Source organism: Mercenaria mercenaria, chromosome 10 (assembly GCF_021730395.1).
Source record: "Mercenaria mercenaria strain notata chromosome 10, MADL_Memer_1, whole genome shotgun sequence".
Taxonomy (NCBI): domain Eukaryota; kingdom Metazoa; phylum Mollusca; class Bivalvia; order Venerida; family Veneridae; genus Mercenaria; species Mercenaria mercenaria.
The window spans coordinates 68,671,334-68,687,511 of record NC_069370.1 but is presented as its reverse complement, the minus strand read 5'-3'; the positions used below and the strand labels follow the sequence as shown (position 1 = coordinate 68,687,511).

Genomic DNA, 16,178 nt, shown 5'->3' with positions numbered 1-16,178 from the left:
GGCTGGGAGGGTTTATCCAGAGGGTCAGTATCAGTTAAGTATGCTCATATCGCCTTAAGGCACACCAGTCCTGTGTTATAAACTTTTTTACTGCAGATGTTACACTCTATTATTTAATCTAAAATAAGTTTTCTAGGGTCATAGGTCCTTGAGATAGCATTGTTTAAACACTAGAAGAGGAAGCCATCAAATCATGTTAATTTGTCGTGTTTTCTTTTGTAAAATAAATGTTAGTTGGCAGATACTTTTCATTTTGAAATGTGCCTGATATCACCGGAAGTGTGTCAAATATCGATATCTGGTTACATGAACATTAATATCGCCCTCATAATGTTCATGTTTTTAAATTCAGAATTTTTTTCCCGAACTTTTTTTTCTATCCGAATTTATTTCAGCTACACAGAGGGCGAACCAATGATCACATATAGAGATATAGCCAGCAATTCTATGTATTTCAATAGCAATGAAGCGGAGAAAAATGTCGACGAAGATGTTGCATCTTCTGGGTTTACAACTGATCGGAGATACGCTATTGCTGCTTATGTTGCAGCGGGTAAAAAATCTTAATACATTTGTTTACAAAACAAAATATCAGAAACATGTAAAAACAAACTATAGAAATATGCAATGCAAATGTGACTGCAAATATGTTTGGGAAGGTTCATAATGGTTCAAATAAATAAACTGCTCATTCAGTTATACTAATTCATTTTAGGTCGATTGTGAAGCAAGTTCTACAACATATATTGATCACTCTCGATTCATCATCCTGATGGAATCCATCGCCATGAGGGTATGAGAGAAGAAAAGCCAGTTTCCCTTTTTAATGCTGAGCGCCACGCAATTCAGTTGATATTGCCTCATATTATATAGAATCATTCAATTTAAAAGTATTCCAAAATGCCTACGATTTTTTTTTGATATTTGATAAGATGGACATGTTTAATATTGATACAAGTATGTATAAGCGATGAAAACACCATATATATGCAACAGGAATGCAGCCATGGTTATGACATTGGTTCTTTGTATTCTATGGTGTTATGGATCATTGGATCCGCCTTGTTGACTCTGTTGGTTCGGGGAATCGCAAGACAGTAAATGAACTGATGTTTTCACATTAATAGTTTTCTACGTTCTGTTTGTTATAGTTGAATAATACTGTCAGCCATATTGGCGTCCTTTTGCAGGCTGAAAAGCAAAACGACGATATTTTTTATTTTGGCTCAAGCGTCATAGCGAAAACACCTCATTTAGTACGCGACAGAACAAAATAACACAACGTGCCAGGAAGAAGAGACACGAGTTTAAACACACTCTCAACGGTGCGTGTAACATAATATGTCGCCTTGCCCAGTGTGGGGGAACACGTGACCTGAAATAATGCATAACACAGATAAAATGGCGGCCACAGAGCCAAATTTTACGGAAAATGCGAGGTTTGTGACATTTATTCTTATCCAATTTTTTATCAGACATATCGCAAACTAAGTATCATGAAAATCTCTTTTTGACGGTATATCTCCCAACTTCATAGCTTTGCTAATTTCTTAGATTACCTCGTTGTTTTGAACAAGTGAAGAACCATTCCGAAATGAAATGTTACGCTACTTACACGTATAGTTAATAATTTATTAAAAATAAACATTTAAAGAAGAAATTGTTCAAGCCTTTACCGATGTATGTTTACTTTATGCAAAAATATATATCGTTTATCAATATTTTGACGTTATGTCTTCAATGATAAAATAGTGCCTTACACGTAAATATTTTTTGATTAAAGAAGATGATGCTTAACAGGACTGTTTTTAGGAATAATAATTTACCTACTTTTACTTGAAAAAAAAAAAAGTCAAAATTGTTATTTATCGTTTACATTTTTATAAGTCTTGTTTTCTTTTTATTTAATGCACACACATTTTATTCTGAAGGATATTAGATACCTCACTGTCAAAGAAGCTTCAACAGGAAATCTGTCCCAAAAGAGACTTAGGTGTAAGGTTGGAAAAAGCATGAAAAGGGGGAAATAAAATGCCACTAACATGAAGAATGGACTGTGATAATGCGAAGTCTTGTGTTTTGGAAACGACATTTTGATTCAATACTAACTTGTGATGTGTATTGTTCTCATTTCATCTAACAGTAAACGCATCATTTGTCTCTTTCTCAGCTGAATTAAAGTTCATATGATGAAATAGAACAGAAGACATTCACTTTCAATACTTAATTACAGTAAATACGCGAGGATGGATGTAAAACTATAAATAAACATTAACAACACAAAAATAATGGTAACAGGCAGAAATCATAAGAAAAAAGTGTTTATAAGGATGGAACACAGATATCTGATACTGATGATATCTTATATTTTATCATTAATTAACATCGTACTTTCTATGTTATTCTATCAGTCACATTTTGTCTGAATTTGTTACTAATAGCAGTTTAATTGACACCCTGTAACTCTTATTTGTAAATCATTTTAATAAGACAAAAAGACATGAGAATGGTTTTCTTCTTTTTATTTTATAGTTCACATGCACACAGAATTGAGTTTAAAGTGTCATAATCTGTATAATTTGTTTTAATGTTTGAAACGTAAGAACCAGAATACAACAGCATGTTTGGATTCAGTGTTGTTCTATTTTATAGTCCTTTAAATGTCTTTGTAGCAGAATTCCGCTTAAGCCGGTGCTTGGAGGGGGAGGGGTGCGCGAGGAGTGTTGCACTTTCCATTACCCCTCATGAACAGATTCAATCCAACCGAGTCCGTTACTATTTTGCTAGGCTGCATTCAGTGCTTCAAGAGGTTCCTCTTACAGATTTGTTTCAACTATCTTAACAGCAATCTTGAAGTGCCATGTGACGGGCGTAAAAAGTCTCCTTCGATTTTATTTAGAAAAAAATCTCGACTCGCTCAAAACTTCGAGGTATTCTAAGAAACAAGCAAAGCTACATTTTGAGGCAATATACTGTCGAAAAGAGATTTGTGTGCTGCTTAGCCTGCGTTAGGTCTAATAAAAACGGTTGCGTATAAAAGTAATTTACTTCGCATTTTCCGTCAAATTTGGCTCCGTGGCCGCCATTTTATCAGTGTTGCATTCATTTTAGGTCACGTGTTCCCCCACACTGTTTCCGATATACGGAGTGTTGTCGGCAACACATCAAAATGACAAATCTCATCATGGTAGAGCATGCGCAGAAAAAAAATCACCACGGCTATTTTTATTATGTGTATGGTTAGGAAGAAGAAGAAGAAGAAGAATCTTTATTATGCAATAAATCAAACAAGATCCATCAGCATATCTTCAATATACATACAAAGTAATAAATATAACATGTATGGCAAGATAGCAGATATGTAAATACAAGTTTAACAATTGTTTCAGTAACTCATAGGTATCAGTAATAACACAGATTTGGGAGAAACAATTTTGATAACCCAAGCATGTGTATTAGCTATTTAAACATTAGAGTTTATCTATTTAGATACTTCCTTTTTTCAAAAGCTTTAAAGATATACGTTGCAAGATTACGAGTATCTTTACTATTTTCATTAATAAATAATTGCAAAAATTTAAAATAACTTGGATGGTGCCAAAAATACTTCCTGATTAACTGTTTTCTTAAATCTACAAACTCCTGACATTCAATGACAAAATGATACTCGTTCTAATATGTGGCAGTTAGTACAAATTCTATTTTCATAAGGTATGTTATTTAGACGGCTCCATCTACCAGTCTCAACAGCCAGTCTATGCGATGACAACCTCAGTCTTGTTAATGCTATTCTGAACTTCCTTATACTTATTACTGTTAAGTAATTACTGAAACTGAAATCAAATATATTCTTGTAAAATAGTGCTCGGCTTGATTCATTTATAGATGTGTTCAAATCCTGTATGTAAATGTCCCTTAGACGCTGTTTTAAAATATTAAGAAAGGCCTTTGTGTCTCCTACACTCTGAGCAAGCCAAACATGATAGAATCCTAATTTTGATAACAAAAATTTCACCTTGGAGACCCAGTTTATTTTGCATGGATTTAGATCTATACAAGTTTTCAAAGAAATATATACTTGTTTAGTCTATTTAACCTGGTCACAATTGATAATTTTCAACCAGTACTTTATAATATTATAATGTCTATCTGTTACTAAGTTGTATCTACCTGTTTCCGCATAAATAAAACTGTTCTGTGTAGTAATTTTCACCCCGAGTAACCTTTTACAGAAGCTTAGATGTGTTCGTTCTACTTGTAAACCTTTATTAAAACCCCAAATTTCAATTGAATAATTCAAAATTGGAATGATGAGTTTATCAAAAAGATCTAATGTATGTTTTGGCCCTATATCTGTAAACTTGTAAAGATATTTATTCATTTTAAAAATTGCCTTAAGTGCCTGTCCTGAAAGCATTTTGTCAGTCTCATTAAAAGAGCCACCTGAGGTAAATAATAAATAAGATACCAAGACATTTATTTACTCACTATTTCTAACTGAATATTCTTATATCTGAAATTGATATTCACTTAGCCTTCCCCCTTTTCTAAAAATCATTACTTTTGTCTTTTCTGTATTAACAGTTAATTTCCATCTATCACATCCATCATTAGGTATATTTTATATCAACTACATGATTATTCAGTGTAATATATGAAGTGACTTTTCATCAAACCTTCTTACCGTATGATGTATGATTACTCAAAACCTACGTTAATTATATATCGCGAGACAGAATAAAATGTTTTTCAGAACTTCTTAGATATTTTAGCTGAGTCACAGATAGGAATGTCTAAATACAACATTTCAAATTTTGTATAACAAGGGCTTCAGCAGGAAAACTGATTGAAGGTCCAAATCCCCCACTGGCTCGAACTTGGTCTCCTACGGCTTGGCATGGTTTCATGACCGACTTAGTTCAGGCAAATGGCTAATAAAATACTAGTAAGCTAATGGACCAGAATTTACAATGACACATCCCCTTTAGTTATTATGATTTTATCAACACTTTTTTTTAATTAAAAATCATAATGACATTTCTCTCTAGTTGCACAAAACACTAAAACGCCCATCCATATGTGATTCTTGTAACTTATATGCAAATATTTAGATATTCATTTATAACTAATTTCTTCTTTACATGAGAACTGTTGTAAACATCAATCGATCTAGGGGTGTGCTGGTATTAAATGGATTGGACTTTCTAAAAATAGCTTTTCTTTTGAAAGCTGTCCTCCCTACTTGACCAATACATCCTTTAAAAATTCGCCAGCAATAATTTCCTGGTATCTATTTTTCTTGTCCACGATCAGGAGGTGAGTGCGTTCAAAAGTATAACCAACACTTATGATATACGAATATCACTGAGGCGGTTCCGTCACAGCGAATGACACAAGTCGGTCCAAATATGAATGCTAGGATACTGTATCGGCATTTCGTAAATCTGCATGACAGTGACAAAATGTGGCTGACGGGCATAATTTTTGGTTGCGGGTTTATCCCGCTACCAAAGTTAAAGTGTATTTCTGACAATCATAGCATCTTTATTTGATTCCGAATCACATCCAAAGGATGCTCATGTGCTACACAAAATAGTCCCATTCATGAACAATGCGGATGACTTACTGGGAATGTGGTAAGTGTATACCTGGGAATAAGGTAACGTCTGTGCGTTCTGATTGGTCAGTCATGTAAACAAACCCAGGAAGTGATTATTTTTTCAAAATTGATATTTTTTCACTGCATTTACAGTATTTTATTATACATTTGAACAAAATTTGCTACATTTTATGTGTATTGAAAAAAAAAATTTATCACACGAATTCCTCCCGCCATGTTAATGATGTAAACAGGGGGTCATCTCATTCACAAGAAAATTACTTAAATAAAGTATCACTATTCATATGTTTTTCGTCCGATATTTTGGTAGAACTAAGATAGTTCTTGAAAAACTTGTAATTAGATATACATGTTTCGATGTATGGAAGGCCGTAAACTCCATAATGTTACAATGTAAGTCTATGGGAAAACAATTGGTGGTCTCTAACCTCAACCTGTATCCACTCACACTGACCAATTAGATTATATAAGATCTATCAATGATAAAGTATTCCAGCCCATGGTTACATCACAAGCTAGGTCAGGCAGAATTCATCTTGGATATGCGGCACATTGAATTTGTATTTGTTTCTCATTCATGAATATTCATAGACTGGCATTGTGACAGAAAATAAATCTTCCAAAACCCCGCAATCATCAGACATTTCAAGGCTTTGATTTAAATTATAAGCAAGCGCGGTCTTACAATATTTAAAGCGCGGTCTTACAAAAAGTGTATCTTATAATAAAACGCAATCTTACAATAAAACGGATTTTACAATGAAATGGGATAGCGGTCTTAACATAAAGCGCATTTTACAATTAAGCGCGATCTTGCAATAATATGCATTTTACAATAAAGCGCATCTTACAGTTAAGCTTCTTAACAAAATTTATCCGAGTACAAGCGTTATGAGCGGTAGTCACGTGTAGCACAAAAATGACCTGCTTTATTTTGCATGTTTAAATATATATTTACATTCACTATATGTTATATACAGAAGAAAAATGAGGCTATTTCCGTTTAAACAACATTATTGGTGCAATAACATGAAAGGTGGTACCTTCTGTGAGACTGAACAAACGATCTGACGCTATTACAGCCCCCCCCCCCCCCCCCCCCCCCCCACCCCCCAATATAAAAAAATGGCTCACGGAATCGAAATCACCTTTTGTAGCAAGCGGCTTTTCTAATGTAGCCTTTTAAACATCGCAGACATACCGACTGTTTTGTTTTGTTAATGACCTTAATCATCGATTTTAGAATAATCTAATCATTATTTAAAACGATTTCTTGTTATATGCAGAGGTTCAGATAAAAAGAATATAGGCTATTTATTAACTTGGATTGAGAAAAATGACGATTTCTGCAACGGAATGATATTACGCGTATTCCTTGATGTAAAGCTAATGTTATTTTTAGCTCACCAGAGCCAAAGGCTTTTACTTTAAACGACATCTTCTCATAAACCACTAGGCCAATTTCATCCAAACTTCACAGGAATGTTCCTTGGGTGAAGCTCTACAAAAATTTCCAAATAATTGAATTCCATGCAGAATTCTAGTTGCCATTGCAACCAAAAGGAAAAACTTTAAAAATCTTTTCCTCAAAAACCAGAAGCCCTTGAGCTTAGATATTTGGTGTGAAGCATTGCCTAGTGAAACTCTACTAAGTTTGTCCAAATCATGACCCCGAGGTCAAAATTGACACCGCCCCAGGGGTCACTTATTTTTACATAGGAAAATCTTAAAAAATCTTCTTCTAAAAAACCAGAAGCCCTAGAGCTTAGATATTTGACATGTAGCATTGCCTAGTGGACCTATACTAAAGTTGTTCAAATCATGACCCCGGGGTCAAAATTGACCCCGCCCCAGGGGTCACTTGATTTTACAAAGATTTCTACAGGAAAATCTTCAATTAAAAAAAAAACAACAGAAGGCCTAGAGCTTAGATATTTGACATGTAGCATTGCCTAGTGGACCTCTACAAAATTTGTTCAAATCTTGCCCCCCCCCCCCCCTCCCCCCACGGGTTAAATTGACCCAGCCCCTGGGGTTACTTGATTGTACATAGGGAAATATTCATAAATTTGCTAAAATAAACCAGAAGGCCTAGATCTTAGATATTTGATATGTAACGTTGCCTAGTAGACTTCTACAAACTTTGTTTAAATCATGACCTCCGGGGTAAAATTGGCCCCGCCCCATGGGTTACTTGATTGTACATCGGAAATCTTCAAAAAAAGTTCTAAAAATCATTTGAAACATGTAGCTCATATTTCTCAGGTGAGCGATCCAGGGTCATCATGACCCTCTTATTATTATATTCATATAATTTTACATTAAAGACACCGTGTTTTTGTTCCTCCGCCTATGTACAATTGAATATATCGCCGTTAATGAACTTTTTAACGCGTTGGCATACGTCAAAATGACGTCAAAATGATGTCACACACATGATACGGAATTTGAACTTTGTTGAAAAATACTCACGTATAAGGTACTATTGTAAGTTCAGAGATATCGAAAATACATACTTGTACATAATAAAAGTCCATAAGACACATTTACTTGTTCTTAGGTGAAACAAGTTAGAACTGTACACTCTTATTCTACGGTTCCCCTATGAAATATAAATGTTTGTTTTTCTTCAAAGCACATCCTCCGATGTTTGTAAACGCCCCTTTTGAGACAACTGTGTACACCCACCAGATCGGTGACATCATCTATACAGCTACAGCGTTGGACCTCGATGGAACAGACACTCTTACATATTCTAAAACAAACGGAGACGCAAGTTTTGTCTTCGATACAACTGACCGTAAGAGAGTTTTGATATATTTCTTTAACCATCCACTGAGCATGAACAAGTAATAGTCTCTTATCATGTTGTTTTTCTGAATCAGCAAAAGTTATATTGTACGGTTTTATGTTATATTCAGTATTTTTTACAATACAAGTGCGCTTCATGGGGAAGGTGTGACATTTCATAGCCTATACTTTGACGTTGATTGTTTACATTCGTCACGTCATCATATCAAAACGCGAATTACGTTGCCCATCAGAAGTTTGCTATTCTATCATTAGCATTTTGTCGTTTCAAAGATCTATAACTGATAACTTAACAATAAACATAACAAAATAAAGTAGAATTTCAGCAAATTATCATCATTTAACCAGTTTAAACAAAGTATATTTTGTAAAACAATGAAAACGACTAAATTACAAACGTGGTTTTGGTATTTTTATTTGGGTATGTGGGCATTAGAACTAAAATACAAACTTGAAAGAGGCGCTAGTTATTTCAGATTTATGTGTAATTACCTGCACCAATGCTCACCATCTGAATACATGTAGTTAATTCTGCTCTTTCATTTCTGTGTGACATATAGTATATGCTATCAAATGTTTCAGACCTCAGGTTAAAATCCTGATAATGACCTTGTTAGATTTTTACAACCACGTCCATTTTTAAGTCACAAAATTACATTATATAAGTTGTGTTTTTGAAAACGGTTGATTACAATTTATACTATTACATGTGTAGATTTTATTTTGTGCCCCCCCCCCCCCCCACCATGAGTGTAGGGGGCATATACATTTGCTCTTGTCCGTGCGTCGACGCGCCTATCTCAAAAACTATTTGATATAAATTGATGAATCCTTGCATGAGACTTTATCATGATATGAGCTTGCGTGCCTCCTATTTTTCGTCTGGCTCCGCCCCCTATTTTCAGAGTTATGGCCCCTGAAATAGTCAAAAAAGCACATTTTCACCTTGTGACACGCCTAGCTCAAAAAGTATTTCATACAGATTCAAGAAACCTTGCATGAGCCTTTATCATGATACGAACTTGCGCACCTCCTATTTTTCATCTGGGTTCTTGCCCTATTTTCAGTGTTATGGCACCTGAAAAAGTCAAAAATTGCACATTTTCACCTTATGACGTGCCTAACTCAAAAAGTATTTGATATAAATTGATTAAACCTTGCATGAGTCTTTATCATGATATGAACTTGTGCACCTCCTATTTAGCATCTGGCTCCGCCTCCTATTTTTTGAGTTATGGCCCGTGAAATAGTAAAAAATGCACAATTTCACCTTGTGACACGCCTAGCTCAAGAAGTATTTCATATAGATTCATGAAACCTTGCATGAGTCTAAATCATGATATGAACTTGCGCACCTCCTATTTTTCATCTGGGTCCGCTCCTATTTCCACAGTTACGGCCCCTGAAATAGTAAAAAATGCACATTTTCACCTTGTGACATCCCTTACTTAAAAAGCATTTGATATAAATTGATTAAACCTTGCATGCGTCTTAATCATGATATGAACTTGCGCACCTCCTATTTTTTATTTATGGCCCCTGAAATAGGAAAAAATGCACATTTTCACCTTGTGACGCACCTAGCTCAAACAGTATATGATATAAATGTATGAAAACTTACATGAGTCTTTATCATGATATTAACTTGCATACCCCTTATTTATTTGCTGGCTCCTCCCCCTATGTTTAAAGTTATGGCCCCTGAAATAGTCAAAAATGCACATTTTCGCATAATTATGTGACTAACTCAAAAAGTATTTAATGTAAATTCATGAAACCTTGCTTGAGTCTTTATCATAATGTGACCTTGCACGCTTGGCAGTCTTTTTGAGAATCTTAGCATTTATTACAGAGTTATGGCCCTTGAAATAGCCAAAATAGTTGATTTTTTGTTTGTGATGCTCATAGCTCAAAAAGTATGTGGTATAGAATAATGAATCTTTTTCATATTTTTTTTGAGGCTATAACCCATTATGACTGCAAACATTTGAATTATTCTCTTATTTGTGACAAATGTACCAATAGGGGGCCCAACCTGTGTCCTACAGACACATTCTAGTTTTACTCTAAAATGGTTCAATATCATACGTAAATCAATTAAGTAATTCTTTATGTATCGGGAAAGTAAGAAATTAAATTATTCGAAAATTATGGTACGTTTGCAGAACCAATAAAATGGAGACTTGTGTCACCCTTGGTCAAATTGATCATTTTCTCTTTCTTTTAAAAATATTGGCAATCAGTGTGTTACAGGTATTTTGTCATTTTCAACGTGGATATAACTATACAAATTTTACCAAACTGTTGCATGAAACAGTTTACATTGATTGGTGTTCCCCTACCGAGTTTTTTTTCTACGTAAGATCCCTGGTACTAAATATGCTGGTAGCAAACGTCTGAAAATCATTTAAAATAATTTTCTCCAAATGCGAAAGTCTGATTGAAACAAAAATCAGTACGACCTTACTTCATTAAATATTTCAATATACATTATGTATTTTGACACAAACTAATCACTTAAGAAATAATGCATAGAAAAGAAACGTGTTTTAACGTTATCAATACACGGAAAGAGGTTATACGTCCGCTGAATAACTTCACGAGGGCGTAGCCCGAGTGAATTATTCTTGCGACATCATGATAACCGATTTTGAGTGCATTAATTCAGATAAAACATGATTTTGCTATGCATTATTTTGATTCTTATATGCCCTTAATCTAAAACAGTAGATAAAATATAGTAGCGCTCTTTCTTGGTCGCAACAAAAACATAGACATCATTTTAGCGTAACTGAGTGTTTTAACAGAAACAAACATATTAGAATTGCGAGTAATGCACGCCTAAGGACGAATGCTAGAATATGGGGCAAGATTTTTCCCAGTGACAGAATTTCTTCAAACTTTGGATATTGAAGGACAATAATGTAAGAGAAAAAAGTATGCAATAAAATTATAGGTCACCGGTGTTGAAAAAGAGTTATCTGCCCTTGAAAATGGCAGTTCCCCCCTCTCCCCAACCCCCACCCCAATGCAATTTTCAAGGGCAGATAACTCTTTTTCAGTACCGGTGACCTATAATTTTTGTTGGATATTTTTGTTTCTTAGATGATTGTCCTTCAATATCCTTGGGAATAAATTCGCCCATCTCATATACAGGGAATTCTAGCGTACATATTCAACATGTACAACTGTAACATTTATTTCAAAACAAGTCGTGTTTATATTTGCAGTGACATTGAGCTACACTTTAAAGTTAAGTCAAGGAACATACACTGTCACACTACGTGTGGAAGACGGATGCAATGATGCTGTTAATGCAATCATCACGATTAATCTTATAAATGAGGTAAAAAGACATATTTATATCAGATACAGTGAGGTAAAGAGTAATGTAATCAGGTAAAAAGTGAATAAAACTGTAGTCCGCTGTAACGTAGTCAGAAATAGACATTTAAGTCATTACGGTACAGTACAGATCAATATTTCCTCCATAGATTTCTATCATAACAATATGCAGTATGCGGCATTCTATAAAACGAAACATATTATCTTATCATATTTTTCCAAGAACTGTAATAATTTTAATTATACCAAAAATAATGGACGAAAACATATAAATAGTGATGCTATATTTGAGTACTTCTGCGCGAGAAATCCGTTCCATGAACATTTTTTTATATCAAACATTACACTTGCAATTGAACGTGGGAGTATATTTTTGGCTTTTCTATTTGGAAATTGAAAAAAATCGATATCCTGACATCCATTTCAATATTCTGATACTCGTGGCAACCATACCACTTATTTTTGTAGCGAGCTACTGTAAAAATGTAAATATAAGTACTGACTGCTGTTGTGTTTGGGCGATACATGGATTTGCAGGAAGTCCCAGTGGTATTTATACCCGTATAAACACATAGAAATAGCATTTTATTCTTATAAATAAATGCTTTGGGTACTTTCTGATATTTGCAAGATTCCAGATTTATTTTATACACTTCGAGTTTCATTTAATGACCTTAAACAGATTTATTACAGTTCAGTGCGTTTGTACAATTTCAGTACCACTGAATGGTTTTAAACAGATTCATTACAGTTCAGTGCGTTTGTACAATTTCAGTACCACTGAATGGTTTTAAACAGATTCATTACAGTTCAGTGCGTTTGTACAATTTAGGTACTAGAATCACTTAATGGTTTTAAATGGTTTTATGTCAATTAGAGTAGTTGCTCTTAGATGTATAGGACCCAATATGTAGAATATTATATGTAATTCATCATTTACATGGATCTCATTGTTCGCATTACTGTATGTTTTGGAGTACACACACTGTTAAAGTGGAAGTCACAAATACCACAAAACTCATTAAAATAAAGTTTTTTGCTTCATATGCTAATCAATTTAGTAAACTTTCCAAGCTGAATTATTAGTGCCTTTTTCACACTTTAGCACATTTTCATGCTTAAAAACAGTACACCAAGGAACTCTACTAAAGGTAGTTCAGCACGTTTGATAAACCGGAAGTGATGGCGTAACGTCATTTATCCGGAAAACGTAGAATAAAGCCTGGATTCGGCGTACGGAAAGGAAAATCATTTTCTGAATTAATCGAAACCCGTGCGTAAATTTATTACAATGGCACAGTTGCTATATTTCTAAAGTCGAAATATGGTATCGAAACATATGACACGTTACAAACTTCAAAATAATGTCTTAATTTAGCGTGAAATGGCCGGTTCACTTTAATCATGGTCAGTTATATCAAAAATAAGCACACGGACCTATACATTTTATTTCACCAAATTATAGGCCAAACATGTATTTACAACTGTGAGAAGTTTCATCAAAATCTACCTTGTAGAAAAATTTCTATTCGCGAAAATGTTATGAAAGTTATGGTTTTCCCATAGACTCCCATTATAAAATATTGCGTGAGGTCCAGATTTTTCAAACCAGTCGAGCAAAAGATCAAGCACACGACCCTATCCTTTTTATTTGCTGAATTTTCTAGGTATATTCTGAAGTTTTTTTTTAAATCAGAGTTTAATCGAATTCTACATTGTAGAAAAAATTCCTATCTAAACGTGCAGAACTACCTTGATTCGTTACGCAGACTTAACTTGCTAATTACGAATACCTTGTAATACTGTTATCAAATGAAAATAAGTTCTTTCATGACACACTTCAGAAGCTTTATTCGAATGCCATTTTATTAGTCCGTCAAATCACTCACTTTGTGCCTTGAAATGAAAAAAGATCGACATTCCTGATGTCTAAATAAATTTTTCAGGACGAGAGTCAACAGAGAAGAGATTGTTATCATTACTGTCATCAAATAGAAATAAGAACGCTAAGTTAATTACTTCCTTTTCATCCACGAGCGCATTAGAAATTAACTCGAGCTCTTAAGCTTATTTTGTTATTAAAATATAACTTCAAATATACAAAATATGTTTTGAGAGAACGTCAAAAAGTGTTGTTGAGTGATACTTATTTTACTTCTTTTTCCGTGAAGGGCCCATCATTCACGAACCTGCCGGCGTCTACTACAGTGTCTGAAACGGAAACGTCACAGAGAACGATATATACATTGACGGCTACAGATACCGCAGACGACACTGTAAATTGCACCTTAAATAGTACGGGACCGTTCTCGTTCAATCAAGTTTCGAGTGGTAAGTCTATTTACACAGTTTACATTTTTTTTATGGTTTTCATTATCTCTTCATTTTTATTGTAACAATATGGTATAATTTAACCGGGAACGTGATATTTACGTAACGCGAAAAAAACATGTTGAGTTTACTTTTAATGACACTTTTTAAATTTTACATTATATTTAAAAAAAAAAAAACAATTGTCAAAGTTACAGCAAAACTGAATAATGCAACTATGTAATTAATTTTGCATTTATCTGAATACCTCAACCCATTATGAAAAAGTCACAAATTACAAATTGAGCACATCGTATGAAACAAATGAAGCAAATACAAAGCACAGCTGAGTAAAAAAAATAGGATCAATACGAGAAACAGGGCTAAAGCAGAATTCGAGTATTCTGCTTGGTTTGTTCGGAGAAGTCACTTCCGTTGAAATTCAGAATGACGTACATATGTTAACAGTAGAATCAAACAATTAACAATCGGTGTTGGATTAACTAAGAAATGTACAGTGCTAAAATTATTTAGATATCTTTGTTTTTTAGCCAATATTGTAAATCTTAATATGCTTTTTTCTGTTAAACACTCTTACGCTAGAGTGACGTCACATTAACGTGCAGTGACGTCAATTTTTTTCTTGCGACCAAGAAAGAGCGTAAATATATTTTATCTACTGTTTTAGATTAAGGCCATATTAGAATCGAAATAATTTATAGCAAAAGAGTGTTTTAACACTATTTAAAACACTCTTTTGCTATAAATTATTTCTAAAGTTGAATAGTAAAATTGTCATTTATCAATTGTTTTCACATCAGCCTTGCTATTTGTCCTGGGAAAGTTGTATTGCACACTAGGTAACCCGATATGTTCGGCGCAGGATGCTATGTTCGGCGCAGGATCGATACATAGATTTGAAAACTTTAGTGGTGTTAGTGTTCTCCTTATTTCGGTCTATAAAAACAATTAACTAGTAAAAACGGCGAAGTTAAATGTGAAACTTTACGCCAGTTTCAGCAATTTTAAAGTTTATATCCACTTTTCTTTGAAAATATTGCAAAACAAAGCCAATATCTTTATGGACTATATTTATCAACCTTTTCCCTGTCAACCTTCCAAATCATAATGTGTTAATCGGTGTTTTAGTGAAGATTTTTAAGTTTGAAATGCACATATGCACGAAAAAAGGCGATGTTTGGCGCAGGATAAAAATTTTGCGGCGATGTTCGGGAGCAGGTTATTGTAAACTTCATCACAAATATCGCAATGACCGTTTTGACGCTGTCGAGCAAATTATTGATATCTAATAGATTTTGCTGTATGTAATTAACGGTTTAGTACACGATTACTGGTTTTCATTGGAGACGTGTTCACATACATACATACATACATACATACATACATACATATTTAGCAGATAGAGTGCAGTGATCAATTTGGACACTGTCAAGCAGTTGTGTCTATCGTTTATACCCGATTTCTGCAGGATATTTTTTTTTTCATGCATGTGTCTGTGTCCATAATTCAATACAAGAAGAGTTGTGTCAGCCAGTTAGTAAGACCATTTATTGTTATACAAACTTTAAGATCTCCGCCCTTGCCTTGATTGTTTTGATACTTCCGAAGCATATTAAGATTCATCCGGATATTTTTGTGCCCCCCCCACCACCCCCCACCCCACCATGAGTGATGGGGGCATATAGATTTGCTCTTGTCCGTGCATCCGTCCGTGCGTCCGTCCCTCCTTCCGTCCGTGCGTCCGTCCGAAGTTCGTGACACGCCTAGCTCAAAATGGAGTCTTTATCATGATATGAACCTGCGCACCTTCTATTTTCCGTCTGGCTCCGCCCCCTAATTTTAGAGCTATGGCCCCTGAAATAGTAAAAAATGCACATTTTCAACTTGTGACATGCCTAGCTCAAAAAGTATTTGATATAGATTGATGAAACCTTCCATGAGTCTTAATCATGATATGAACTTGCGCACCTTTTTCATCTGGGTCCGCCCTTATTTCTAGAGTTATGGCCCCTGAAATAGTCAAAAATGCACATTTTCACCTTGTGACGCACCTAGCTCAAAAAGTGTTTAA

At 34.4% G+C, this 16,178-nt stretch overlaps 1 protein-coding gene and 1 long non-coding RNA gene across 3 annotated transcripts in view; both read left to right on the top strand.

The window, feature by feature from the left end:
- The window catches only part of LOC128559968 (protocadherin Fat 4-like), a 127,907-nt gene that overhangs the window by 11,264 nt on the left and 100,465 nt on the right, over window positions 1-16,178 (top strand). For both annotated transcript variants that reach the window (XM_053553279.1, XM_053553280.1), the window contains exons 5-8: window positions 396-553; window positions 8,256-8,420; window positions 11,662-11,777; window positions 13,948-14,107. In XM_053553279.1, the coding sequence (XP_053409254.1) occupies window positions 396-553; window positions 8,256-8,420; window positions 11,662-11,777; window positions 13,948-14,107 (599 nt within the window). The remainder of the gene's footprint in view (window positions 1-395; window positions 554-8,255; window positions 8,421-11,661; window positions 11,778-13,947; window positions 14,108-16,178) is intronic.
- Window positions 801-7,537, top strand: LOC128559969 (uncharacterized). The gene is made up of 2 exons (XR_008372834.1): window positions 801-1,439; window positions 1,932-7,537. It is a non-coding gene; the product is annotated as an uncharacterized LOC128559969 (long non-coding RNA).